This window comes from Eptesicus fuscus, chromosome 11 (assembly GCF_027574615.1).
Source record: "Eptesicus fuscus isolate TK198812 chromosome 11, DD_ASM_mEF_20220401, whole genome shotgun sequence".
NCBI classification, from domain to species: Eukaryota; Metazoa; Chordata; class Mammalia; order Chiroptera; family Vespertilionidae; genus Eptesicus; species Eptesicus fuscus.
In genome coordinates this window covers 71,936,832-71,964,134 of record NC_072483.1, presented here as the reverse complement: position 1 = coordinate 71,964,134, position 27,303 = coordinate 71,936,832, and the positions used below count along the sequence as shown (strand labels likewise).

The following is a 27,303-nucleotide window of genomic DNA, read 5'->3' as shown; positions in this document are numbered from 1 at the left end:
GTAAGCGCAGCAGCCAGAATTGGACTGTCTGCCCCTGTGCCCCAGACCCCAGAAGCGGCTTCGGGACACCATACTAATGCTTTTCTTTGGCTAGCCTCCTCCTTCATGGGAGAGCCTAGAAGGTCCCCGTAACTCCGTGTAGTTCTGAAGGTCGGGGTAAGGCTCCCTTGCCCCTACACCCCCGTACCGATGTGTGTATGCAAAGACACTATATCTCTACCAGTCTAGAGGCCCTGCAATCTGGACTGTGCCCCCAATTCTCCATTTCTCTGCAGCCTGAACACTCGACTGCCCCTCCCTGTCCCCTGTCCTGCCCCTGCAGGGTCTCCAGCACTTTCAGCACCTTCAGGGCTCTTTGCTGGAGGGAGAGGAACATGGGGTTTGCTCTGGTCTGTTTCTCTGCCTAGTATCCTGGGCTGCAAGGAGGCAGATATTTCCCACCTGGGGTCACCCCATCCCTCACCTAAAAAAGGGGCATTACTCAAGGACTATGCACAAAGGCTCGGGAGGCCAGGTTTCCCAGGCTGGCACGCAGAAGGAGCAGGCCCACCAGGGCAGGCTGTGTGCAGGCTCTTCAGCAGTCAGCAGTCTGTTCTTCCCCAGTTTCCCCATAAAACTCCTCCAAACGGGTCCAGCTGTGCCTCCACTAGGCTTGAGGTGACTGTGTCTGGCCTTGGCCAGGGGAGCTGGGGCACCTTCTCCTCGAGGCAGTGGGCTTTGCGGGGGCTGTAGTGAAGGAAGAGGGAGGGAGGCAGTTGGTGGGGGCAGGGGTGGAGAAGGAGAGGGACTGAGACAGAGAGAGAGAAGCCAACACAGAGGCCTGGGGACAGCTGATCCCTTCCCACCAGGGGCCTCCCTCCCAGGTCCATTTTGCTTGTGCAGCTGATTTCCTGCTGAGGCAGTGTCCCCTTACCTCCTCCTCCCCCCTCCCTGCAGAATAAGGCTGCCCTGTGTCCACTTGACCAGCTAGGGCTAGCCTCTGGGGGGTGGAGGTAGAACTGGCAGAGCTGGGCCAGGATCACCTTTCACCTTGCCTCCTGGCCTCCCTCTCCCGCCCCTACCCAGCACCCTCACTTGGTCTGATGGAACTATATTCACTTTGTTATTGGAGCCTGATTGTGGGACCCCTCCTTAAAGAAATGGATACAGCCGAAACCGGTTTGGCTCGGTGGATAGAGCGTCAGCCTGCGGACTGAAGGGTCCCGGGTTCGATTCCGGTCAAGGCATGTATCTTGGTTGCGGGCACATCCCCAGTAGGGGGTGTGCAAGAGGCAGCTGATCGATGTTTCTCTCTCATCGATGTTTCTGGCTCTCTATCCCTCTCTCTTCCTCTCTGTAAAAAATCAATAAAAAAAAAAAAAAAAAAAGAAATGGGTACAGTGGGAAGGGCGGGCATGCTGCTATACTGACCCTCCAGTCCTGCTGAGCATTCCTCTCCTGCCCAGCTCACCCCACCCCCACTCCCTCCTGGTTCTTTAGACAGGCAGCAGCTGGGGCTCCTTGGGGCATCTATCCCTCAGCCTTCTCTGCCCACGTGAGAAAAATCCACCCACCCACCCCCACCCCCAGTGGCCAGGACCAGATTGGGATATTTCTAAAGACACATGCCGGGGAGCAGGAATACAAGTGCTCATGGCACTAAGGCGCCAGGGGCGACTGCACTGAGCAGAGACCTTGGCCCATCTGCACCCAGACCATGACCGGTTCACCAGCCAGCTGTGAAGCCAGCTTTGCCGAAACCGCCTCTTTCTCTGAGGGTCTGTGCCTGGCTCGCTACTGAGCATATTCATGAGCTAATAATCATAACAGTAATAAGAGCTAAGGCTTATGAGCACTTATGGTTATATCTTAGACACGTGCTAAGCACTGTATAGGCTCCTTGTAATTCTCACAACAACCCCATGAGCTTGGTGTTTTTTTCTTTTCCTCAATTTACACAAGACGGTCCAAGGTCATGCAAATACTGTCTCTTGCCCCTTCAAAGGCTCTCACCACTCAGCTGACCTGAAGGAGTATTAGAAGTCTAGAACTGAACCCCTGGGCCCCAGGGGCAATGAGGGGTGGGGAGGCTGACACACTTTCTGGCTCTGCCCCCCGTTTTGCCTTGACTTCAGAGCTTTAGAGACTTCATTTTTTTGATTGAACATTGTGTTCAACCCCAGGATTCTCAGCTCAGGTCACCAGCTCCTCTCACTTCCCTGTGGTGTCCCAGAGGGAGTGAGTATTGCCAGCTTAACCATTGCGGTCTTTCAATATTTACTTTTTTATTTTATTTAACAAATGTGTATAGAGCACTTGACGTAGTGCCAGGCGCTGCTCTGAGTGATTTGCAAACATATGAATGAGGTCACTACCATGCATCTTCAATAGTCAGCGAAAGGAAGAGATCGCTGTACACACAGCGAGTGCCTGGAGAGAGTGATGCTCACCCCAAAGAAAATTATCGAAAGTGTGGCCTGGGGTGGCACTTTCCACATCTGACGGGGAAGAGAGCAGCTTTTACTCTGCTCTCCACCTCTCACGTGTACCCTCCCCTCCCTCAGCAGTGTGAGCGGAGGTCCTTGCAACCCATGGCCATCTGCTCTCCCTGCAGACTTCCCCCCAGTCTTCCACATCAAACTCAAGGACCAGGTGCTGCTGGAGGGAGAGGCAGCTACCCTGCTCTGCCTGCCGGCAGCCTGCCCTGCACCCCGCATCTCCTGGATGAAAGGTGAGATCACTTCTCCCCAGAGAGGGGCATGGCATGCGATCCCAATGCCCGGTGATGCTTGGGCGAGTGGCGGCCAAGGGGTCCTGGAGGACCATACGTGCTGCCCCACTCAGCAGCCCCTCCTGCTCCTCTCTGTCCCCAGACAAGCAGTCCCTGCGGTCAGAGCCCTCAGTGGTCATCGTGTCCTGCAAAGATGGACGGCAGCTGCTGAGCATCCCCCGGGCGAGCAAGCGGCACGCGGGGCTCTATGAGTGCTCAGCCACCAATGTCCTGGGCAGTGTCACCAGCTCCTGTACCGTGGCTGTGGCCCGTGAGCCTGGGGCAGGGACCGGGGGGCGGGGGTGGGGAGGGCAGTGATGGAGGATGGTGGGGCAAGACTAGATGGGCTCTAAGCTGGAGCATAGGGGCTCACTGAGGCTCCCTTTCTCTTGCCAGGTGTCCCAGGGAAGCTAGCCCCTCCCGAGGTGCCCCAGACCTACCAAGACACAGCGCTGGTGCTCTGGAAGCCAGGAGACAGCCGGGCGCCCTGCACGTACACGCTGGAGCGGCGGGTGGACGGTGAGGGACCCCACAGGCTGGCTGGGGGAAGGGGTGGCAGGTGGAAGGCGAAGAAGCCAGGGAGGCAAGTGTCCTCCCCGGGCAGAGTTCTGCTCCCTAGACTCCTTGCCGATAGCACTGGGAGCTTGGGCCACCCCTCTGTGACCTCAGCCCTTCCCCGATGGTGCCCGCAGGGGAGTCTACCTGGCACCCAGTGGGCTCAGGCATCCTCGACTGTTACTACAATGTGACCCACCTACCAATCGGCGTGACTGTGAGGTTCCGTGTGGCCTGTGCCAACCGTGCGGGACAAGGGCCTTTCAGCAACCCTTCTGAGAAGGTCCTCGTCAGGGGCACGCAAGGTCAGTGCGATGGGGGCGGGGGGGCTGGCCAGGAAAAGAAGGGGACCCTAAGCCCAGGATCCACCCCCTTCTCAGAGCACCATGGTTTTGCTGCTAGGGGCACCTTGGTAATGATTTTCCTTGTCTTTCCTCAGATTCCTCAGCTCTGCTACCTGCTGCTCACCGAGACACCCTTGTTACCTCAGGGCCAGCCAGGGCCCCGCCTCCGGACTCTCCTACCTCACTGGCCCCATCCCCGACCACTGCTGCAGCTCCTGGTCCCCCAGGCCCCCAGTCAGCTGCTCTCAGCCCTTCATCTCCCCCAACACCCCCCAGCCAGGCCTTGTCCTCACTCAAGGCTGTGGGTCCACCCCCCCAAACCCCCCCACGAAAGCACAGAGGCCTGCAGGCCGCCCGGCAAGCAGAGCCCTCCCCACCCAGTGCCCAGGTCACCCCAAGTGAGCCCAAGTCTTCCGTCCCTAACACTGGGACCCCGACCCCAGCCTCCACTCCTCAAGGGGTTAAACCAGCGTCTTCCTCTACTCCCCTGTATATGGTGACGTCCTTTGTGTCTGCACCACCAGCCCCCGAACCCCCAGCCCCCGAACCCCCTCCTGAGTCCAGCAAAGTAACTGTTCAGACCCTCAGTTCAGCCAAGGAGATGACCAGCTCCCCTGGCGGCGGTCCCCGCAGCTCTCCGGGGCCGGAGGGCACCGCTCTTCGACAGGGCCCCCCTCAGAAACCCTACACCTTCCTGGAGGAGAAGGCCAGGCAAGCAGAGCGGGGAAGGGATGGAGGACAGAGAGGGGAGTGGGTGGAGCGTAGGGGACACAGGAATTCAGAGAAAAAACTGGGCTGCCCACCCAGCATGGGGAAGGTGCTGAGATCTGGGTCATCAGCACTATTGAGCTCAGATTTTCTCTGGGCCACACACTGTGCTAAGCTCTGTGGCCATATGATCACAATTAATCTTCAGCACTTGGAGAGGAAGCCACTGCATTATTATCATCACCCATTTCACAGATGGGAAAACTGAGGTTAGAGAGGTTATGGGATTTGCCTAAGGTACAGAGTCACTGAAGGGCAGAACTGGGACTCGAACCCAGATTTCTAAGATTAAACCCCAGAGCCCACACTTGGGTCCCTGCTCTCCAAACCCCAGCCCCCTTAGCCTTCACAATGGTGGTGTTCCTTCTTTCCTCTAAGCCTGTGGTGTCCCCTTAACACATAGGGGGCGCTTTGGTGTAGTGCGTGCATGCCGGGAGAATGCCACTGGGCGGACGTTTGTGGCCAAGATCGTGCCCTATGCAGCTGAGGGCAAGCGGCGAGTCCTGCAGGAGTATGAAGTGTTGCGAACGCTGCACCACGAGCGGCTCATGTCCCTGCATGAGGCCTACATCACCCCACGTTACCTCGTGCTCATCGCTGAGAGCTGTGGCAACCGGGAGCTCCTCTGTGGGCTCAGTGACAGGTAGCTGGGCATTCTGGGGGAGCAGGGAACGAGAGTAGGGGGGGCTGGGCTGGGATATCACCTGCCTTCCCTGGACCCTCCAGGTTCCGATATTCAGAGGACGATGTGGCCACCTACGTGGTGCAGCTGCTACAAGGCCTGGACTACCTCCACGGCCGGCACGTGCTGCACCTGGACATCAAGCCAGACAACCTGCTGCTGGCCTCTGACAACGCCCTCAAGATCGTGGACTTCGGCAGCGCCCAGCCCTACAACCCCCAGGCCCTGCGGCCCCTTGGCCACCGCACGGGCACACTGGAGTTCATGGGTGAGGGCACCACGCCAGCCAGGGTAGGGGGTTGGGGTACTGCCATTGGGGCAGCAGCCATAGCTTCCCCCACTTCACCCACATAGATGCCATTTAATTGAGTGCTTACTGTATGCAAGAAATGAACAAAGTCCTTTCTGTGGGGTTTCCCCCCAGTTTACCTTCACAATAGTCCTGGAGATTGGCGTAACATTACTTCCATTTTACAGATGAGGAAACAGAAGTATAGTGAGGCTATTTGTCCCATATAAGACAGTTTTAAAAGGTTGAGCCGGGATTTGATAAAGCTGAAAAGATAGGAGAACCAATATTAATTTATATAAGTAAGGAAAACCAGCTACCATTTAGCTACCTGCTAAATACGTTATGTTCATTATCTGTATCCTTTAGATTTATTCTGAAAGCCACACTTCACAAATGAGGAAATTGGAGTGCCAGACAGGTTTAGTACATTGCCCAGGGTCCTATAGCTAGAAGGGGGCAGGCTGGGATTGTAGCCGGCCAGGCTGATTTCAAAGGCTCTTCATCTTTGTGCTGGCCACATTCATTGTGATGGGCTCTCCACCTGGGAGCTGAACTGAGGGAGCCAGTGACCCTGGTTCTCAGCAACTCTGCGTTTCTGGTGACCCCACCATTCAGAGCCGGGGCTGATTCCTCAGGTGCCCACAGCTCCCCTGGAGGCCACCCCCACTTCCACCCTGCCTGCTGCTCGGGTCAGACCCACGGTGGTGACCTCAGGGGCCTCCCCAGCCTTTTCCTGCTTCCCTGCCACCAGGAAACTGGTTCAACTTGGCCTCTGTCTCCTGTCAGCTCCTGAGATGGTGAAGGGAGACCCCATCGGCTCCGCCACAGACATCTGGGGTGCGGGTGTGCTCACTTACATCATGTGAGTGCCCCGGACCCACCTTCTGCCCACGCTTTTCCCCCTCCCCAGCACGTGTGTATCCAGGTGCCAGGTGCCCTGTCCCTGAGTGCTGTGCCCCTTAGGACCCCCATACTGATGTCTCCCTGGACCTGTGAGTTGACCCTCTGTTCATATGTCTCAACTGAACTGTCTCCACCACAGGCTCAGTGGACACTCTCCGTTCTATGAGCCAGACCCCCAGGAAACGGAGGCTCGTATTGTGGGGGGCCGCTTTGATGCCTTCCAGTTGTACCCCAACACCTCCCAGAGCGCCACCCTCTTCTTGCGAAAGGTCCTCTCAGTACACCCCTGGTGAGTGGGCCCTACACCTGCCAACCCCCCAGTATTACCTTCTTGGCCTCGGACTGCCCTAGTCTAGCCCATGCCTAGGATCCCCCGACTCCTCCCCTGCCCTCAATAATACACTGTTGCTACTACTACTACTAAGTGGTTGTCCTACCCACCATTTAAGACCTATGACACAAGCAGAATCCCTGTCCCCGTTCCAGAGGCTGGGAAACTGAGAGTTGCCCAGAGTCACTCACTTAGGGGTGAATCCGGGTGCGGGACTCAGATATTTGGGAGGACAGAGCCCAGCTCTGCTCTAGGCCGTCCCTCCGGGCTCACCATTCCTGTCTGGGCCTGGCAGGAGCCGGCCCTCCCTGCAGGACTGCCTGGCCCACCCGTGGCTGCAGGACGCTTACCTGATGAAGCTGCGCCGCCAGACGCTCACCTTCACCACCAACCGGCTCAAGGAGTTCCTGGGTGAGCAGCGGCGTCGCAGGGCCGAGGCCGCCACCCGTCACAAGGTGCTGCTCCGCTCCTACCCAGGCAGCTCCTAGTGGCTCGGACCACAGCCTGGCCCCGGGATTCCACTCGGGGCTCCCGCGGATGCTGCGGGACATTCCAGGGCCCACGCTGAACTGGGTGGACTCAGGGCTTCGGACACCACCAGCAGAAAAATCCAGCCGGGCTGTTACCTCATGGACCTGCGGGGACAGAGGCCCCAGTTTCGGGGGCTTCGGCCAATGCCACCAGGCCAGAGCCAGAGCTGGAGACTCATTGGCCAGGCTGGGTGGAGTTGGAAGCAGGAAGAGGGGCAAGAACAGAATGGGAAAGTGAGGGGTAAGGGGTGGGAGACTCTAGGAAGGTTCTGGGAATGGGGGACAGTGCATCCAGGGGAAAGGAACCCAGGAGGTGTGAGTGGCTGGAGATGTGGAAAAGGAAGGAGCCCAGGGTGTCAAGGCCATGGGCTGGGAGTGTCAGTGAAGCAGGGACAGGACATGGGACAGTGGCAGGGTGCCAGAGGCAGCATGTGAGAGAGGGCGGCAAGATAGGGGAGGGAGAGGAGAGAGGACTCAGGTGGGGATGGGATGGGCCAGCCGCCAGCATCCCATAGAAAAACTGTGGAGGGCTGGAGGCAGGAGGCAGTGGCCACTCAACCCAGTGCTCTCCTGTTGCCTCAGTGGGTGCAGCTCTGGGCTCTGTGCTGGCCCAAGGATGTCCCCACTGGCCCTCCGTGGTCTTCGCCCTTCTTCCCATTCATATTTATTTATTTATTGACTTTTATGAAGTTTTCCTTCCACCCAATCCTAATTGCTCATGTTTTCCTGACCACCCCCCTCCACCCAAGCCATCCAGCTGTCTGTGCAGCTGTCTGTCTGTCTGTCACAAGGGAAATAAAAATAACAAGCAGCAGGACCTATGTGTGATCTATGGGGAGAGATGGCTGGGGAGCAAGGTGCTGCGACAGGAGTATTCCAGCCTTCTCTGGGCCAGTGAAAACCCAGGTATACCAGCCAGCACCTTCAGATGTCCTCCTCCCTCCCTGACCCTCCTGGCCCCTTACCTCTTCTTTATTCCTAGAGGGAAGAGAGACTTCAGTCTGCTTTTCCCTCTGAAGTTTCTGGAATCCTGGCAGGACCCTGAATCCTCACTACAATGCTCTAACCACACTCTGGTGGTTCCCACCTTTTCTCACATGTTCCATCGTCACACCTTGGAAGATGCCAGGCTCAGAAATGGACCGGCCCACACCGCAATGCTGGCTCAGCCTTCTTTTTCCAATGCTTCCCAGCTCTGGTCCTGGTGCCCCAAGCAGAGGGGGTTTATCGTGATGAGAGCAGGTGGTGTGAAGAGCTGCCCAGGAGCCCAGGACAGGCCCACCCCCCTTGCGCTCAGCGTCAGAGCACCAACCAGGCACCAGCTGTCCGGGGCAGCTGTGAGTTCTCTGGGCAGTGTGTCTGCTGTGATGATGCTACAGACGAGCATTTTCCTAGACCCCCAGGGACACCCAGCCTGGACCTTCTGATCCCCATGGCAAGCTGCTGTGAAGTGTGCTGGGGGTGAAGGCACCTTGGCTCTGGCTGCAGTGCCACAGAATGGTTAGTGGGTTCTAGAACTGAGGTGGGGAGAGAAGGGAGCCAATTCTCCTTGGGTCCAAAGGGACTGTCCTCCCCCCCTTCACCCCTTGAAAACCCTGTTCTTGACAAAGTGACAAGAATAAAGTTGCCACCATGAGCAGAGAGAGCTGGTGCTGGTGTGTTGCTGATGTAGGTTGAGGGCCCCTTGGCTGGAGCCCAAACAGCGTCATCCCAGCCCAGCCTCTGGCTTCTCGGGACCTGAGGGAAAAGGCAATACCTATCATCATAAAACAGCAGTTAAAGCAGCTGGAAGGGACCAGAGAGACATCTTTTAGCTCACCTGTCATTTTAGCGATGAAGATATACAGTTTGCCTGTGAGAATCTGTAATCCCCTACTCACTGCAAGTGTTTTCATATAAAAATGAGGTGCCTGAACTCATATCTTGATAAATGGTAAAATTCCTCTCCCGTCCCCCTTCTGATCTTGAACTCCCTTCCCATCTCCATTGGAAATGGCATATGAACTGCTTGTTCCAAACTCGGAGGAGCAAAGGTAATTTATATCAGCAGAGCTGTGTCAAAATTGCTCTGATCAAAAGGTGACAGTGCTCCATACCCGGGTGGGCAGTTGCAGTAAACGGAAGCAATGCTCTCTGCCTGGCAGACTGGACCCCAGGCATGTCCCATCACCTCTGATGCCCCTATACATCAGCTTTGCCCCATAATGGGCCTGGGCCGACCCAAAGTTGCTGAGTCAGTATTAGTGCCAATCTCCAGGGACAGTGCAGCCCATACCGTATCACACGGAGGAGAGTGAGTGGAGATGGGGGTGGCAGGAAGGGATGCTGTTCTTAAAAATCTTTACGGTCCCCTCTAGGTTTATCTCAGTTTACCGCCAGGGGGCGCAGTGCGGAAATGACAACCTAGAAGACTCTGGGGTGGGGGTGGGGGTAAGGCGCTTTCGGATTGGTCCCGACAGCCACGTGGCCTTCTCCTAATTGGCTGGATGGACAGTCAAGTCCGCCACTTCTCTGGCTTCATTCAAGGAAACCCTCCCCACCCCCACCCCCAAACACTTGCACTCCTTAACTTACAGTATCTCCGGAAGGGCATATTGTCCCACTGTCCAGGGACCGACGGAGTGTAAAGTTGCCCCCGAAAGGAGTTGAATCTCCTGTCGGCGTGGGGCCCGTCTGGTCCTCCCCGGAGTGGGATGGTACCCCTTGCCTCGGGAGGAGATGGGGTCTTGTCCAGCTGTCCAGCTGTCCAGGCGCTGACGCCCGGTGCACCCCAGAGCCGCTCGAGTTTCCCCCCACCCCACCCCCTAGGCCTATTCTAGCGACTGAGCCAGCATCCCAGGCATCCTCGAGCTAAATAAGGAGCCTGCTTGGGTCAAGGGGCGGGAGCTGGGGTCCCGGGGGGCTTGGGGCAACCACGCCAAACAAGGCAAGGAGGGGAGCGCCGTATAAAACCAGGGCCCAGGGCTGAGCACCTGCCCGCGCCCCTACTGTGCCATCGGAAGGGCTTCGCACCGCCTGCTCCCCACCCTAGTTCACTCAAGTCCGAAGTCGACGCCCCCCGCCCCCACGGTGAGTCCGATCCTCAGACCAGCTCCAGGCACTTCCATCCCGGGGGTGTTTTGAATCCGAAGGGCAAAGGCTGAAGGTCGCAGCCTCTGTGTCCGCCTAGACCCCCGTGTTTGTTTTTCCGCTGCCCAGATGTCCAAAGCAGCTCCCGCCAAAAAGCCGGCGGCTACGGCCCCGCCTCCGGGATGTACCCTGGATATCAACGACCCCCAGGTCCAGAAAGCGGCCATTCGTATCCAGGCCTCTTACCGGGGCCACAGGTGAGGGGGTAGCCCTAGAGCCTCTGAAGGAAGGGAACTGGAGCTGCAGAATCCGCATTCGCGCACGGAGGAAGGGCGGTGCTGAGCACAGGGCCAGGGACGGCTAAGGTCCCTGGATTGAGGGGAGAGCAGTTGCTTGAGGTGTGGCAGGAGGCCGACAAGAGCAGGTCATTTTGTCAGGGTAATGCTTCAGGAACGGCCCCTCCCCCGCACCTCCCCGACTTTAAGGGTCTAGTCGGGCCGAGGGGGCGGGCAGGGGACTGGGTGCGGGCGGACCGGGCTGCGGGAGGGTGCGAACGGTGTCTCGGAGCTCTGGGCCCTGACCCTGCTCGCGAGCAGGTCCCGGAAGGAGCTGCGGGAGACCGGGCCGCCGCGCGTGCTGGAGCCGCTGAAGGACGTGGTGCTGATCGAGGGCAGCGCGGCCAAGCTGACTTGCCGCATTTCGGCTTTCCCGGACCCGTTCATCCGCTGGAGCAAGGATGGCAAGGAGCTGCGCGACGGGCCCAAGTATCGCTACATCTTCGAGGACCCTGACGTAGTCGCGCTGGTGGTGCGCGACGGCGAGCTGGCGGACCTAGGCCAGTACAGCATCAACGTAACCAATCCCTTCGGCCAGTGCTCCGACTCGGCGCGCATCCTCGTGGAAGGTACGCGCGCCCCCCGCGGGCAATGCCGCCGAGCAGAGCGGCATCGCTCCCCGCGGCGTCTGCAGCCGATTCAGCCGCGCGTTTATCCCTGGGCCTAGCTGAGTCCGGATGGGCATGTGGCCAGCCCAGCCCCCTGGCACAGCCTGAGGCACAGAGTAGGGCGCGGAGCCGCACGGCCTGTGGAGTCCTTTCTACCTCGGGATCCCATCCCACCCAGGCTTAAGAAGTCCGGTATGGGTTTCAACCACGACTTCAGAGCGCCAAGGTCACAGCGATCCAGAGGCAGAGCTAGGGTGAGAGAGAGCCCTGATCTTCAGGCTCCCAACCCAGGGCAATTTCCACTATCCAGAGCTGTCTCCAAGGCACCCCGAGAGGTGTGAGCATTCCTGGGCTTTCACCCGTAGTATCTCTTCTCACCCTCCATTCAACCCTAAGGAAGTAGGAGGGGCAGGGATTAGTCTCGTTCAGCAGCTGAGTTGCTGAAGCCCCAGAGAGGCTCAAGACTTGCCCAAGGTCACGCTGAGAGTTCAAATCCATACCGTAGTTAGGGTCGGGTAATAGCTGGGAGGGTGATGTCCCGCCTCACCTTTAGGTCCCTCACTGGGTCGCATTCCCTTCCCCTTTCTCTAGTCCCGGCGAAAATTCAAAAGGGACCGGATAACACCAAGGCGCGCAAAGGCGCCACGGTGACGCTGACTGCGGAGATCATGGGCGAGCCCGCGCCCGACGTGGGCTGGACCAAGGACGGGAAGGACATCGAGGAGGATGACAGGCGAGGGCGGGGACCTGCTGCCAGGGCAGGGCCTGGCGCGGGAGCCTGGGCCGGATGGGGCCCGGAAAACCCGCGGGAATGGGACGAGGGAGGGGAACTGGGAGGCAAAGAGCGGAGCTGGCTAAGTCGCCCGGCCGGGGAGCCCGTAAACTGACACGCGGCTCCGCCCCCTCCCCCTGCAGGGTTTACTTCGAGATCGGCAGCACCAACACAACGCTGACCATCCGCCGGGCCACACCTCAGGACAGCGGCAAGTACGAGGTGTTCGTGGAGAACAGCCTGGGCATGGACCAGAGCTTCGCTCGCGTGGACGTGGCCTGAAAGGGACGCTCGGAACTTTCGCTCTGTTTCCAAGCCTTGGGGTGGGTGGGACGAACAACCCCCTTCTTTTTTGCTTAATAAAGCTGCTCTCTCTGACCCTCCGCTTCTGTTCTCTTCTTTTGAGTCGCCATTTCCACTCCCCGGTACCCACACACCAGAGTCACAGTGTTGGGGGCAGAGGGAAGTTTGGAGAGTGCCTAGTCCAGTGCCTTTATGTACAGACAGTAAATCTGAGTGAGATAGGCTTCTCTCACGGTCGGAGGCTGCTCCACTTCCCAGCAGGAGGGCAGAGGCGTCCACGACTCCTTCTCTTCTTTTGTAACCCTCAAGCCTCACCCTTTCGTGGGGGATTTGCGCGCTGCCCACGTCCGTTTCAAGGGTGACCACACCCCACTCTCGTCTCCAGGCTCGCTTCCCCTGTGACCTACTTTCTCTCCTTGAACTACTACCCCCGGGCCCGTCCCCAGACAGCTCGTGATCCCAACCCAGGTTCCGGCCTCGGCTTCTCAGGCTGAACCCTTCTTCTTATTTCCACCCTCCCCTTCAATCCCTTGGCCACGCCTCCATGTTCTTCCAAAAGTTCCACCTCTTTCTCAGTTGGAACAAGGGAGGAACTTAAGAACTACAATTCCCGGCAGACTCTGCGAAGTTCTCGCGAGTTGCGAGAAGACACGTGCGCGGAAGGAGCTAGCAGTAGCGGGCGGCAGAGCTGGCAGAAAGGGGACTAGTGGTAAAAAGATCGGATGGAGGGGTGGCGAAAGGGGCAGAGGGCAGGGCACGGCCCCTAGACGAAGGGCGGTCCGGAGGTCCCGGCTGGCTCTCCGCACGTCGGATGCAGTACTGGTCCCACAAACCCTGGATACGCGAGGTTAGGGTTTATTAGTTGTGAGGTTCAGAGGGTCAGCAATCAGTCAGTCCTCTGAACCCAAAGATTCAGCACTTGTCAGTCTTGGGACACAGGGAATTGGCATAATGTGTTTGGGATGCTAAGGGAACCTGTCTTTTTGATTCAGGGATCATCACCTAGAGGTTAATTTTAGGATTTAGGTTCAGCATAAAAAGGGTTTTTGCCAGGGTTTGGAGTTGTCAAATGTAGATCAGTGTTACTTAAAGTGGACTCTTAGGACTGTAGTGAAATATTTGGGGCTCACTTGGGATTTGAGGTCCAATATCAGGATTCACTATTGGGATTCAGGGCTTAATATCTAGAGGGAGGATGGACCAATTGGGTAATCAGTGGTTTGGGGGTTTGGTTTTTGAAGGTTTGGGGTGTGAGAAGGAGGTCTATTGCTGAGTTTTGGAGTTTGCTGAGTTTTCAGCCAGAAGGAAGTCTGTTAGGGATCAAATTGCGGGGTGTGGATTTCAGAATTTGGGAGGAATCACTGTGAGGTTTGAAGGCTGACTGGATTGGGGTTGGGATCTGAGATGTGTGAGATTTGTGAGATGGTGTGCCCAGGGAGGGACTAAATTGAATTTATATCCTGGGAGGGCTTGGTGTTGCTATTTTGGGTTTAGGGTTTAGTTGGGGTATGAGTGGGGTTCCAGGATTGGGGTGTGAGATCTGAGCCTAACTTTTCTTTGCTATTTGAAGTTTAGGTAGCAATTGCCGTCATGCTTAAAGCTGTGATCCTGATTGGAGGCCCTCAAAAGGGTGAGGGGCCAGGGGAATGTCGGGAGGCGGTTGGGCTGGAGTGGTTGGTGGAGTGGGGGTAGAGGGAAGCAGAAAACAAAAATATGCTTCTCTCTCCTCTCTCAGGGACTCGCTTCAGGCCTTTGTCTTTTGAGGTGCCCAAACCCCTGTTTCCAGTGGCAGGGGTCCCTATGATTCAGCACCACATTGAGGCCTGTGCCCAGGTAATCCCGTAAGCTCCCTTTTCCCACCTCCATTCATCTCCTTCATGCTATATTTATTTCCCCCTTTAGCAACCATGACCTCTTCCCACCAGGCATAACTCCAGGGACCACCATTTACAAATGACACTATGCATCATCTCCCTCCACCATCACCACCAGTTGTGCAATGCAGTTGTCATGCGTCTTCTCCTAATCTAGCCTCTTGTCTGGCTTCTTCTTGCTCATATTTCACTCCTATGGAATGTGAGATTAGGCAGGAATCTTAGAGACAACTTAAAGCCGTAGCATGAGAAACCTTAATGATAACAAAGCACAGAATCATGCTACTCTTGCTCACTATGGAGCTAATTCCTTTATTGCTTTTGGTATTGGGACTGGCAAGGTTGATTTGAGTCCAGTCTCTGCCTGCTAAAAGGAATTGAGCAAATTTCTCACCCTTTCTCAGCCTTAGTTTCCTTATTTGTAAAGTGGGGGTGATTAGACCTACTTTGTGGGGTTGCGAAGCTTAAAGATGATGTTTATAAAGTACTTAGTACAATGTAGACACTTGATAAATGGTATCCTTAACCTCATGGTGATCTTAAGCTCAGATTGACAGATAATAAATATGGGGGAAATGAATGGATTATCCTGTAATGTAGCTTGATAGGCAAAATCTTTCCTAGGGTGAACTCCACTTCAGATTGGGGGTGGGGGGAGATAATAGAATAATAAAAGATGAAAAGACTCTAACTTTGAGAGTCTTTTAGTTAAGGGAAATAGACTCTAACTTGGTCATTGTCCAGAGGAGAAATCGGACCAGCATGGTAAAATGAATGCCCAAGGCCATAGTTGAGACTAAACGTGTGGTTTCTGGATTTTGGGCCAGTACCCTGGATTTCTCCCTCCCATAATTCCCTCCTATCAGATGCTGTTTTTCTCTCAATCTCTTCCCTTGACCTCAGGTCCCTGGGATGCAGGAGATTCTGCTCATTGGCTTCTACCAACCTGATGAGGCACTTACCCGGTTCCTAGAAGCTGCACAGCAAGAGTTTAACCTTCCGGTCAGGTCAGGTGTTGGTGTGCATGTGCTGTGTTGGGGTGGGGGAGCAGTGCCCTAGGCATCTGAGTTCTCAGGAGTGGGTTGAGTCAGCATTGCCAGAAGTCACCCTCACACACTAGGAGGTTTCTATATTGAGTTTCTCTGTGGGCCTTGGGCAGGCATATCCTGGGAACAGGAGGGGTCAGTGCCCAGATTCATGGTATCTGACTCCTCTGATCTCACTGAGCTGGCTCTGGGGTCTCTGGGGACAGGTACCTGCAGGAATTTGCCCCTCTGGGCACAGGAGGTGGTCTCTACCACTTCCGGGATCAGATCCTGGCTGGGGGCCCTGAGGCCTTCTTCGTGCTCAACGCTGATGTTTGCTCCGACTTCCCCTTGAGCGCTATGTTGGCTGCGCACAGACACCAGCCTCACCCTTTCTTGCTCCTGGGCACCACGGTGAGGGGGGCTGGAGGGTGTCGAGGGGGTGATCCAGAGAGGTTCCTGGAATGCAGGGTGTTCGGGAGGCAGGGCCAGAACAGGGAGTTGGAGTGGGAATGCACGTCAGGAGGGGTAGGTGCTAGAAACCCTGCAGTAATGGAGGTGGCGGTAGAGAGAGACCTTGAGCCCTTTAGCTGCTCAGAAGTAGAGCGGGGAGGGCAGCTGTCAGTACTCACCCCATCTGAAGGCTTGTCAGTGGCGGAGCTACGTGCCAGGTGCTATAGGAGAGGGGAAGCAAGAAAGAGAAAACAGACCTTGCTGCCCTGGAGCAGGCAGGTCACTGCCTCGGCGTGTCTGTCTTTCAGGCTAACAGGACACAGTCCCTCAACTATGGCTGCATCGTAGAGAATCCACAGACACATGAGGTAAGAGCAGAGAGGAGGCTGGCTGGGTGCTTATTCTGTGTATCATCATTTTCCCACTCCTCAGCATCTGGAAAATGCTGGAATGCTATGGGGTGGGCCCCAATCTTGTCAAACAGGTGTGGCACACCCTCAGTTGTTCCCTTCTGTCCCTTTAAGAAAGATTAGGAAGAGGTAATAGATAAATGCCATGAGTGTGGTGCTCCAATAGATATATGCACAAGGTGCTATGACAACACAAAAAGGGCCCCTACCCAGCCTACCTGGTGGAGGTGGGGAGGGCTCCCTGGAGGAGGTGAGGTCTGAACTGAGTTAAATTTGTCAGCATGAAGGAGACAGGAAGGCATTGCAGGTAGAGGGAACGATATATGCAAAGACATGGAGGCAGGAAACAGCATAGTGCCTCCAGAATTATGGAGGTGGGAGCATAATTAGCAAGGCAGGGGTGGGGCTGGGGATCTCTGTCCCTATCTCTGAAACTCCCTGCTTTGGAGCCTCACTGACTTTCATACACCCCTTTTGTCTGTTCAGGTTTTAGTATTAAAAATTCATGTGTGAATACATTATATATACTAGAGGCCCAGTGCACAAAATTCATGCACTCAGGGTGGGTGGGGGGTGGGGGTCTCTCAGCCTGGCCTGCACCCTCTTGCAGTCCGGGAGCCCTCAGGAGATGTCCAACTGACGGCTTAAGCAGTTATCTCCAACCATGAGCCCAGCCTCTGGCTGAGTAGTGCTCCCCCTGTGGGAGCGCACTGACCACCAGGGGGCAGCTCCTGTGTTAAGTGTCTGCCCCCTGGTGGTCAGTGCGTGTCATAGCAACTGGTCATTCTGCCGTTCAGTTGATTTGCATATTAGCCTTTTATTATATAGGATATTCACACACACAGAGTTTTGTGTTAGGCACTAACTAGGTGTGAAAGAAACAGCTGGAAAGACACAACCCTGCCTCTCAGGAGCCCTCAGTCTGGGGGAGAGACATCAAAAACTGACCATTGCAGATGACACAAGTGCCACTGTGGGTGGGTGAGGTGTGGCCAGAGAACAGGAGTGCCCAGAGCTGAGAAGCTGACTTTGGGGCAGACAAGAGTGTACTTAGAGAGGGAGTGACGATGTCAACTGGGTTTTTGAAAGCCAAGTTTCCAGACGAAGAGTTGGTTAAGGGCATTCTGAAAGGCACCGGCATGCCGTGGCATGGAGTTGTGTTCTGGAACTGCTGGGAGGTGGGGAGGATCGGGAGGAAGAAGGCGGACAGTTCAGACTTATCTTGAAGGTGAAGTTGAAGGACAGTGACAAGGTACGCTCTGCATTTTAGGAAGACTCCCGTGGCAACAGGAGGACCTGGAGATTTGGAGGGTCTTAGGGGATGGTGGCCGTGGCCCCTCCTCTGCTGACCCCAGCCCGCTCTGTCCTCAGGTCCTGCACTATGTGGAGAAACCCAGCACGTTTGTCAGTGACATCATCAACTGCGGCATCTACCTCTTTTCCCCGGAAGCCCTGAAGCCCCTTCGGGACGTCTTCCAGCGTAATCAGCAGAATGGGCAACTGTGAGGCAGACCCCATGGCCCTGTAACTCCAAGTACCCTGAGTCACAGCCCCCCTGTCCCTGTCTCTGCTGGCTCCATCTCAGCCAGCTCATCTTCCTCCTCCCTTCCTCCTCCCCTTCTACTTGTCATCTCCAGCCAAGCCTCTCCAGTTCCTCCCCTTCTAACCTCATTCTGTCCCTCTTCCTTATCCATCCCAGTTCCTCCTCTGTCACCACCTGCCCACTCCCCTTCTGGTCCATTTCTCTCAAGCCCTGAGTGTCCCAGAGATGTCTTTCAGAACAGACGGTAACACACACACTTGGGTGCACATATGTTTGGGTGCAGGCATGCGTGTGTGCACGTGCGCGCGCACACACACTCTCAGGCTGAGGAGGCTCCCTTTGGAGTATAGTGCCCTAAAGGGAGCTATGCTCACCACAGACCACAATCCCAGGGTGGTCCTCCTAAGCCTGGGAACGGTTCCCTTCTCTGGCTCCCCTGCCTTCATCACCTCCCATGCCTCATTCCCTCATCGCCATCTTTTCACTCCCACTCTTATCTCTGCTTCTCTCTCCATCTCTCCTGGCCTCTTTGTTTCTGCTGAACTGGCATCTGTACCATCTCTCTCTCCTTCTTTTTCTGTGACTGTCTCTGCCCTCACCAGCTGCCTTCCTCTGGGGTGAGTCTGTCTGTGTTTCATTCCATCCAGTGAGAGGGAGGGACCAGAGGTGGGGCTTAGAGGGGTGGATGGGAGGATAATGGGGTAATTGGGGGGAGCCATGTCTGGTCGAACTCCTTCTGGACATGGGGCAGGATGGGCAGCAGATCTATGCCTGGGGCTCCCCTGGGATAATCCCCAGCTGGGAGAGTGAGGGGCTGAGTGGTGGGTGACCCTCCTGGGAGGTGAGCATCCTTGGGAGAGGATCTGACCAGGCCTTGCAAGTTAGTGGGGTTCCCTCTGATTCCCCTTCCTGAGAGACTGTCGGCCACCCAGTTGGGCTCAGTTGGGGAACTGATGTCAGCATCCTGTCCCCTCTACCAGGGAGGACTCTTCAGGCCTGTGGCGGGGGGCAGGCACCATCCGCCTGGAGCAGGACGTGTTCTCAGCCCTGGCTGGGCAGGGCCAGATCTACGTGCACCTTAATGACGGTATCTGGAGCCAGATCAAGTCTGCAGGGTATGGGGGAGACCTCTGATGGGGTGTCTGGGGGTTGAGACTTCAGGACGGTGGGCACAGGCCCTGCTGGCCCCTGAGCCCCTGCTCTACTTTGTGGCTCCCAGCTCAGCCCTCTATGCCTCCCGCCTCTATCTGGGTCAGTACCAGCTCACTCACCCCGAACGCCTGGCCAAGCACAGCCCAGGGGGGCCGCGGATCCGAGGTACCCATCCTGCCACAATTCCTAAGCTCTGCCCCCCCCCCCCCCCCCCGCAATCTCCTCTGCCCTCAGAGCTTTGACTCTGGACCTCAGACCCAGAGGTGAAATCTGGATCCCTGCCCTCCCTGAACCAGATATGGTTTGGGGCATTTGTCTCCAGGTCCTCTCTTCTGCTTCTAGGAAATGTTTACATCCACCCCACGGCTAAGGTGGCCCCATCAGCTGTGGTAAGCAGTGGCCCAGCCCAGGGAGGAAGGTGGGTGGGGTGGGGTGGGTATCTCCAGAGCTTGGAGTACAGGTCTCTTATGTTTGTCACATCCTGTCATATGGCCTCAAGTAGGTTCCTTTCCCCTTATGAGCAGGTTGGATTTGGGGTCCTCCAAGCCCCCGCCCCCGCCAGGGCTTATGGTATATGTTCCTCTCCACAGCTGGGCCCCAACGTCTCCATTGGGGAGGGGGTGACTGTGGGCGAGGGTGTGCGGCTCCGAGAGAGCATTGTCCTCCATGGAGCCACGCTGCAGGTAGGCACCCCAGCATGTGCCCCAAGAAGCTGGGGAGAGGGGAAACCCCATGGACTCTGCCCCCTCACTTCACACTGTCCTGTTTGGCAGGAGCATACGTGTGTGCTGCACAGCATTGTGGGCTGGGGGAGCACTGTGGGGCGCTGGGCCCGCGTGGAGGGTACCCCCAATGACCCCAATCCCAACGACCCCCGGGCCCACATGGACAGTGAGAGCCTCTTCAAGGATGGGAAGCTGCTGCCTGCCATCACCATCCTGGGTATGGCTTCCCAGGGGACTCAGGGCTGTGAGAAACCACCTCAGGTGATGGGTGGGCTCTACGGGGAGAATTTGTGCTTGTGTGAGGGTGTGTGTGTGTGTATTTTCCTTTAGCAAACATTTACCAAGTGCCTGCTGTGTGCCAGGCCCTGTGTGCGTCACTGGGGGCATGGGGCCAGGGCACAGATGGGCAGGGAGGGATCCCCCCTAATGGCAGTGGCTCCCCAGCTTCTTGCCCCTGGTTTCCTCTCCCCATGGCCTCCTCCTGGTGCCCTCGTCCACACTGCAGGCTGCCGCGTCCGGATCCCTGCTGAGGTGCTCATCCTGAACTCGATTGTTCTACCACACAAGGAGCTGAGCCGAAGCTTTACCAACCAGATCATCCTCTGAAGGGGGCCGCCAGAAGGCCCCCCCAACTCCTACCCCTCCAGCCTCTATCCAGATTGGACCTGGGGAAGCCAGGCAGAATCTTCACACACTGGGAGCAACGTGGGTGGGTGGAGGACTCGGCCTCCCTCTCCGTTGCTCCCTAATAAACCCCATGAACCTTGGAGCCAGTGAGGACTCAGCTTGTGCCTGGACTGGTGTGGGGGTGGAAGGGGGGCAGCTGAGTCAGGCCCCCCCACATTAGCATTTAAATTGGAGTCATTGCTGCGGGCTCATGAATAATGAATCTGGAGCCCTGGTAAATCTCCCCCTCCCACTGCCTCAGCCTCAGCGCTGCTGCTCAGAGAAAGGCCCTCAAGGCTCCCAGCCTGCCGGCCCCGCCTTCACCCCTACCCTGATGCTGCCTGCCTGCCCGCCTCCCTGTTCCTCTTCACTGGGTTTGGCTCAGACCTGGGAGTGGAGGACTTGCCACGGGAAGGGTAAAGGATTTCAGTTGGGCAGTCGGGTAGGGGCGGCGGACACGGACTGGGAGCCCCAAGTCGGAGATTGGATCACAGACACCCCCCGTCTTCAGTTTCTGCCTTGGCCCACCCTGTTTTCTGCTTTGCCAGCTCCATCCGCTCCTGGCCCAGCTTTTTTGGCAGAGTGGTGTTTCCCCCTCGCCCACCAGAGCTTGGTGTCTGTCTTCTCCCCTGGCAGGCACGGTGGGCCTAGCTGGTGCCTTTCCCTCCGTAATCACCGTAGGCAGAGCTGTTTGGGGGAAGAGGACACCTGCCACCTCCCACCATCCTGGCTTTGTCTCTGGGAGGTCCCAGCCCTCCACACCACATTCCTGAAACCCCAGAGAAACCCAGCACCGCTCCTGTTTGCCCATGACCCCCGCGTGCCCCTCTTGGTGCCCCCCCTTTCCCCAGCTGTGGGTGCGGAGCTTAGTTGCCAGATGAGCTGGTAATGATCGTAATCTGCTAATTGAGAGGAATCTAATTACCCGAAGAGAATGGGGGGGCAGGGCGTGGGTGGGAGGGAGGAGGGGGTCCTGGCAGCAGGCTGCAGGGTGCTGAGCCTTGTTATCAGCACCAGGGCCTGGGACAGAGCCCAGGATTTCATAGCCAGGCGGTTAGGAAGATGAGCTGTTCAGCAGCTGGGGCTGAGGGTGACATGGGGATTGGGCTAGAAGTGACCTCCCAGGCCCTCAGGTCCTGCAGGCTGGATGAGAGCGCCTGGGAAATGACCCAGGGTTCTAGCAGGCGTGGCTTCTAACCTGCCTTGACTCAGCCCCTTCCTGTTTCCTGCAGCCCAGACCTTCCATCACCTCTGCTGGGCTTGGGAGGAGGCTGCAGGTGCCTACTCTGGGCCTGGGGTCAACTCCCTGAGGAAGGGACTGGGTCCCTTCTCTTTCCTCCCCCCAGTCCTGACCCTTCTGTTCTGAATGGTTGGCAGAGGCCATGGCAGCTCCATCATAAATATGATAATTTAATTATTTTCTCAGCAAAACACCGTGAAATCCAATAAGTCTGTGTCAGGCCCTGGCCCCCAGGACCCCCCTCCTATGCCCAGTGGGGGTGGGGACTTGGTGGGGAGGCACTGGAAGGGGAAAGGGTCAGTGTTCAAAGTGGGAGGGGGCTAGTGAAGCTGTAACATGCCCCCCAGGCTGATGGAGCCACTGTTGTGTGTTTGTGCTCAGGTGGAGGGGGGACTAAGAAAGAGGGGGCCTAGAGCCCCTTCCAGCTCTGAGGGCAGCCCTCAGGGCCCAGGATGTGGGAGCCCCCTTGCCTCTGGAGGGGAGAGAGCAGGGAGCCCCCTTCTCAATCACCTCTGGGACCTCACTGTAAGGGTGCTGGCCCCCTGGAGGGGTTGAGAAGGGAGAACTGAGGGAACTGGGGTGGGAAGTGGGGGATGAGGAGGGGAGGGATGCGGGGGAGGGGTGCGCTCCTGCCATTAGTGCTTTTCTCTGTTTCCATAAAAAGATTATTCTGTAAAATCAGCGAGGGGGAGCGAGCTGGGGGCCGGGGAGAGGGGTGGGTCCCTGGCACCAAGCTGGATGGGGCGCCTGGAGAGGAGAGCTGGGACGGGGAGGTTTGGATGGGCTTCCAGAACCAACCAGGGGAGAGGCCAAGCCAAGAACACAGCTTGCCAGGAGGCTGGCCAGGACAGGGTGGGCGGGGACCAGCCCTCATCCCTCCCTGCCCCTTTGGTGGGATTGCCCTGGGCCCCAGTCCCACCCCCCTCTCCACCTCCTCCCCCAGCACTTAGCAGCCATTATCGGGGGAGCAGATTGCATCCCCCTCCTCCTCTCCGGGAAACAGACACAGCTGGGGCCCGCCACATCTGCCGCATCAGCACGGAGCACAGCTGGGTGTGCCCAGAGCCACCTTCCCCAAAACACAAAGGGGGCGGAGGCCAAGGAGAGCCCAGACCCCCGAGACAGACACACTGACACCTCTGCCAACAGACATACTCCTAGTGGCAAAGCTCTACCCACCACCACACACGCTCCCTCGAGTGCAGACAGAACTGACAAACACGCAATTACTCTGCCCCACCCACCACCCCCGCTCCCCTCCCCCTGCCCCCTCTACTCCTCCTCTTCCTTCCCTCCAGGCCCCCCTCCGTCACCTCCACCACCTCTGAGCTGCTGCAGACACTCTCCTGGAAGGAGCAGGGGTCTCACCCTCCCCTTGGGGAACAGGAGGGCTGGAGATGGTAAGGGGCTTCCCATCCAGGGCGCCAGCCTGGGGAAGCTACCTGCCCTCCCTCCGAGCCCACACCTCTCCCCACAAAGAACCCCCCTTGAAATGCGGGTCCTTGCCGCCCTGGGCACGATGAGGTCTCCATCCAAGGACAGGCTGGCTGGGTACCCTACAGACGTTCCCCGCGACCATGGGTTTCACTGGCCACCTCTAGGAGGCGCTGCGTGCCCTCACTCTTGCCAGGAGCTCAGCAGCTCCCAGGGCTGGCCTCTGTCACTTACTCCCACCCAACAATCTACCAGCACCCTACCCTCAGCAATGCCCCCCTCTGCTTAGCTCGGCTGCCTCTGACATGTGCAGGGTATGGGACTCGCCAACGGTTGAAAAGACCACCCCCCGCAGGAGATGCGCTGGGGTCCCTTCTATCCCCCCTCATTCCTGGGTGATCACCTCTCGGTTCCTGATTAAATCCTGCCCTTTTGGCAGCCCTCGTTTCTCCCATCATCTCCTTGGTCCTGATGTCTTGCCCTCAACCCTCTCCTCCCTGCCTCGCCCCCGCCCCCGCCCCCGCCCCCACCCCTCAGCGCTTTAATCCCTCCTGCTGCTGTGCCGCCTTATCTGTTCCCAGCAGCTTTCACTACTGCAAAGCCCTCTCCCCCTCCTCTTCTGGATCTTCTCCCCGCTCCTTCCCTGGCTCTCTCTTCGCTCTGACCTGCACTGCCCCCCCCCTCCCCCGCCTCTCAGGCCGGGAGATGGCTCCTAGCTGACACCAGATCTGCACCCCAATGCCCTCTCTCCAGCCTCAGCTCCGACATTGCCAGCTGCCTACCCACTGCTACACTGGCCTCCCCCCCCCCCAACACCCCTACCCCAAAGGCCCCACAGACTTGGTCAGTTTCTGTCCAGTCAAGATTTATCTTTCTTCTTTCCCAGCCCTCCCTTTCCTGGCCCCCTCCCCAGTTCCTCCAGCCGCCCTTCAATCCTGGACCTGGTCTCCTTCAGTCCCTAGTGACCCACTGTCTCAGTGTGGGCATCCCAAAGGGGGTTGAGGGTGCCACAGGAGTGGGGTCTGGGCTGGCCCTAGGATGGGGTCTGGGGTGCAGAGTGCAGGGGGCAGTGGGGGAAGGGCCTGGTGGTGGGACACTAACCCTCCTAAGTCGCCTCAGATCACGTCCGGGCCTCCCCACCCCCCTTCTCCGGGACTCTCATTAACCGTTTCTCCTGCCTCGTCCGCAGCATAAATAACCCAGATAAATCAGCCGCGGTCCGCCCCCCGCCCCTCAGCCCCCGCACAGCCCGTTTGTCACCGCTGCTTGCTCACCAGCCAGGCCTGGCCCAGTCCCGGCCTCCACCCCCCAGCGTGGTCCCTGCCCACCCACACTGGCTCATCCCTTGGTCCGCACCAGAGCCGGGGCTGGAACAGGTGTCTGGGCTGTTGAGGATGGCAAGGGGGTGTCCTTTGGGACCAGGAGGGAGGCTGGGGACTCTCTCCAGGGGAATGCTTTCTAGGAGTTTGGGGGTCATGTCATTTAGAATGGGACCACCAAGACAAGGAGTTGGGGCCACATGTGGTGGGAAAGGGCGAATGCAGCTCAGCGTGGGGGGTCCCTGTGCTGGGAGAAGAGACAGAGCCCAGCAGCCCTGATGCAGGAAGACCTGGAGGGGTCCTTGGAGCCCCACAAGCTGCCTTCTGGGAGGTTTTGTTTTGCCCGAATAACACCTCCTGCCCCCTCCCAGGTGCTCTGAGTCAGAACCCTTCTGCCCTCCCCGTCACCTCCGTCACTCTGCCCCCATTCCCATGCCCTGCCTCGGCAGGCTGTATAAATGCCACACTAATCTCACCTCGCAGTCCATCCACCGTTCTCTTTCTTGGTCTGGAAGCCTAGTTCATCCCGTGGGGGGGGGGGGGGGGGGGAATTGAACTGGAAACAAATCTGGGGAATGGGGACAACAGGGGACAGAGGACACCTGGCTAAGGCTTCACAGCCAGACCCTGTAATCACCCCACCACCAAGGCCCCCGCTCTGTACGGGGCACTCGCACTCCCAGCTGGAATCCCTCACAGCCCTTCCCATTTTGATCACACCCAGTTCAGGTTCTGGCCAGCTACACTTGGCCCTGATGCTCACTGCAGGGGGCAGCCTGTCCCCTGGGAGCGGGGCGGGGGGCGGGGGCAGGGAGGGGATGGGAGAGCTTGGGCGCTGGGCTGGGGGTGGGGGTGGGGAAGAAGCTGGGCCGGGCCCCAGGGACCAGCTGGGCAATGAGCCGGGGAAGCAGCCAGGAGGCTAAATGAGGGAGATTATCACCCAACTGCAGCCGGGCAGAGAGGGAGGCGGGCAGGGAAGCAGGGAGAGGGAGGGGAGAAAGAACAGGGGCCAGAGGGAGAGCGGGTGTAGGGGGCCAGGGGGGAAACAGGAGACACTGGAGAAGCCGAGGGCGCGGGGAGACCAAAGGGTGGGCTGAAAGGATGGGGTGGGGGGCTCCCACTGCGCATAGCCTGATTCCTGGGAGTCTGTATGATGGGGACGTGGGACAGCTGGAGACAGCTGTCTGTGGGGCAATGGTGGGGGCGCATGCCCTTCCACTTTCCAGTGCCCCGGCGCTCCCGCTCCTCCCCCCACACCAGTTACCACCCAACTTCGTTCCCTCTAGAGGCTGAAGGCTCCCTGCCAGGCCCTCGGGAGGAAAGAGGATGTGCTTTTGGCTCCTGATGGAGGCCGATGTGTTGTGGGGAGTATGACTATGATCTCAATGGAAGGCAGGGCAACTTAGGGATGTGCACTGAGTCCAGGGCAGCAACGAGTACTGGGGAAAGCTTGGGGAGTAGCTCCCCGCTTTCTTGGCTGAGCCCCAGACTGAAATAACCTTAAAAAAGCAATTAAATCACCTTTAAAAAAAAGCAAAGAAAAATCAATACTAGGAGAGAGGGGAAGAGAGAGGCTGGGGGAGGACAAGGAGTGGGGGAGGAAGGGTCTAGACTTAAAAGTCCAGCAGGGAGGGGAAAGCATGGGAGGGGCTGCGGGACAGGGGGCAGAGAGAGGGGGACTATCAGCAGCTGCTCCCAGTGCTAACCCCACTTTTCTTTTGGGGACCCTGCCAGATGCAGCCCCTGGCCCCAGGGGTCTTATCTTCCCAGCTGGGGGTGCTGGCTTGTGGGAAAGCTCAGCCCTGGGGCCCCTGAGGATGCTACTTTGATGAGAGGTTGGGGACAATCCCAGCAAAGTGCCACACACGGCCAGGGTGTGTGTGGGGGGCTGAGATCCATGCGGGGGTGACCTGTGATGACTGAAGGGGCTGACCTGGTCTTGAGGCCAAGGGTGGCTCCCTGCACACCCCACCCCCATGGGGCTATCTCCGGGCCCCTCCTCCAGGGCCAGGCAGGGGCTGCGCCCCGAGGGGCAGGCTTGACGCCTGACACGCGGGAGGGGTGGCCACTGGGCAGCGGGGGGACCTCGGGCTCTAATCCCCAGCAGCTGCAGTTTCCCTCAGATCGATTCCCTTCTCACTTTTTTTTTCAGCTGCTGGTTCCACGGCTCTCGGATCGATGGAGCCGCCTCCCCCGCCCCTCTGAGCTTCCTCTCCCTGCTGCTCATTAGCGCCCCGATTAATCAGCCCCCCCCCCATTTCCTCTAGGGGACCAGTGCTTCCTCCTCCTTGAGGACTCGCGCTTTCACAGGGCACCCCAGATCACAAGCTGCTCACCCCCCACCTGCCCTGGGGAACCGAGACATCTCCCCCGCCCCCCCCGCCCCCCCCCCGCCCCGGCTGCCAACAGGGTCTGTCCCTGCCTGTGATAATAGCCCACATGCCTGCCCCCCCCCCCACTCCCCGCAGGACGGCAGCCCCCTGGGCTCCCCTGCCCCACTCTGCCAGGGGACACCCCCAGTCTGTTTTTTTGGGTTGCACACCCTGCCATTCAAGCCCTGCACACATCCGCTCCCTCCAATACCCCCATTTGGCCTCTCTGCGCCCTGGCCTGTTCACTCAACAGCGTCCTCCCACCCCCAGCCTGGCTGTGGCTAGAAATTTGGGGAAGCAAAGTGGCCACAGATGTGCAAGTCAGCCAGGGTGCCCTCTGTCCCAGACATAGGAGTGACTGAGTCGGGGTGGGGTGGGAGAAAGTGGGGGAGGGGTGGCCGGCGTCCCAGAGGGGGCAGGGTATGGTCGGTGTGGAAGTCCAGAGCAAAGCTCTAAGGAAGCCAAGAATCTTGGTGGCCTCATGTTGTCCCCTTGTCTGTCTATCCTGCCCTCCTCTGCCTCTGCCCGCCCCCACCCCCCCCATTCAAACAAGTGGCTCTCCCAAGGAGTTTCTAGAAGCTGCCGTGAGCGGGGTAGGGGGGTCAGATGGTGGCTGGATGCTGGAGTCAGGAGTCAGGGAGGCCAGGAGCTGGGAGATGGAGTTGGCTGACCCCTCCTGGGGTGTGGCCCAGAAAAGTGGCAGAACGAGCTGAGGACTCTGGGTGCAGCACTCTTCCTTGGGTGGCCTGGGAGTGGGGCCATCAGAGGACCCCGCGAGTGGCTAGGGTGTAGCAAGAGTTGGTGGGGCAGCTCGAGGTCTCAGGCAGAGACCAGGGATCCCTGTCCTGG

The 27,303-nt window shown here is 58.1% G+C and overlaps 3 protein-coding genes across 8 annotated transcripts in view; all 3 read left to right on the top strand.

Moving 5' to 3' along the window:
* Nucleotides 1-7,112, top strand: part of SPEG (striated muscle enriched protein kinase) — a 54,915-nt gene extending 47,803 nt beyond the window's left edge. For 2 of the 3 annotated variants that reach the window (XM_008145128.3, XM_054723352.1), the window contains 10 exons: nt 2,594-2,710; nt 2,853-3,020; nt 3,146-3,268; nt 3,442-3,609; nt 3,744-4,359; nt 4,820-5,059; nt 5,143-5,366; nt 6,177-6,252; nt 6,433-6,582; nt 6,920-7,112. In XM_008145128.3, coding sequence (XP_008143350.2) covers nt 2,594-2,710; nt 2,853-3,020; nt 3,146-3,268; nt 3,442-3,609; nt 3,744-4,359; nt 4,820-5,059; nt 5,143-5,366; nt 6,177-6,252; nt 6,433-6,582; nt 6,920-7,112 — 2,075 coding nt within the window. Of the gene's footprint in view, nt 1-2,593; nt 2,711-2,852; nt 3,021-3,145; nt 3,269-3,383; nt 3,610-3,743; nt 4,360-4,819; nt 5,060-5,142; nt 5,367-6,176; nt 6,253-6,432; nt 6,583-6,919 lie in introns of all 3 variants that reach the window. The other variant, XM_054723351.1, reaches the window with a different exon arrangement.
* Nucleotides 7,113-10,099: 2,987 nt separating this feature from the next.
* SPEGNB (SPEG neighbor) lies at nt 10,100-12,316 on the top strand. The gene is made up of 5 exons (XM_054723142.1): nt 10,100-10,223; nt 10,353-10,480; nt 10,820-11,127; nt 11,758-11,899; nt 12,082-12,316. Exons 2-5 carry the CDS (start codon nt 10,353-10,355, stop codon nt 12,218-12,220), a joined length of 717 nt encoding a protein of 238 aa, XP_054579117.1. The 5' UTR covers nt 10,100-10,223; the 3' UTR covers nt 12,221-12,316.
* A 583-nt stretch (nt 12,317-12,899) lies between these two features.
* On the top strand, nt 12,900-20,203 carry GMPPA (GDP-mannose pyrophosphorylase A). Of its 4 annotated transcripts, none has more exons than XM_054723439.1 (13): nt 12,900-12,950; nt 13,812-13,871; nt 13,977-14,074; nt 15,019-15,122; nt 15,368-15,554; nt 15,902-15,961; nt 17,375-17,505; nt 18,527-18,661; nt 18,766-18,863; nt 19,041-19,087; nt 19,289-19,381; nt 19,472-19,640; nt 19,929-20,203. In XM_054723439.1, the coding sequence occupies exons 2-13, from the start codon at nt 13,832-13,834 to the stop codon at nt 20,027-20,029; spliced, it is 1,263 nt and encodes a 420-aa protein (XP_054579414.1). In that variant the 5' UTR covers nt 12,900-12,950; nt 13,812-13,831; the 3' UTR covers nt 20,030-20,203. The 4 variants fall into 4 exon arrangements, with proteins under 4 accessions (XP_054579414.1, XP_054579415.1, XP_008143348.2 ...); XM_054723440.1 differs by having other exon boundaries at nt 12,904-12,950; nt 13,817-13,871; XM_008145126.3 differs by having other exon boundaries at nt 12,911-13,088; nt 13,817-13,871.
* The last annotated feature ends 7,100 nt before the right edge of the window (nt 20,204-27,303 follow it).

What these genes read in the sequence shown, in the direction of transcription:
- SPEGNB (XM_054723142.1), top strand. Translation starts at nt 10,353, where the DNA reads ATGTCCAAAGCAGCTCCCGCCAAAAAGCCGGCGGCTACGGCCCCGCCT. An exon ending in GCCTCTTACCGGGGCCACAG is followed by an intron (nt 10,481 to 10,819) that starts GTGAGGGGGTAG and finishes GCTCGCGAGCAG; the next exon opens with GTCCCGGAAGGAGCTGCGGG. An exon ending in GACATCGAGGAGGATGACAG is followed by an intron (nt 11,900 to 12,081) that starts GCGAGGGCGGGG and finishes CTCCCCCTGCAG; the next exon opens with GGTTTACTTCGAGATCGGCA.
- GMPPA (XM_008145126.3), top strand. Translation starts at nt 13,053, where the DNA reads ATGCAGTACTGGTCCCACAAACCCTGGATACGCGAG. An exon ending in AGGGGGGCCGCGGATCCGAG is followed by an intron (nt 18,864 to 19,040) that starts GTACCCATCCTG and finishes TTCTGCTTCTAG; the next exon opens with GAAATGTTTACATCCACCCC. An exon ending in TCCATGGAGCCACGCTGCAG is followed by an intron (nt 19,382 to 19,471) that starts GTAGGCACCCCA and finishes CCTGTTTGGCAG; the next exon opens with GAGCATACGTGTGTGCTGCA.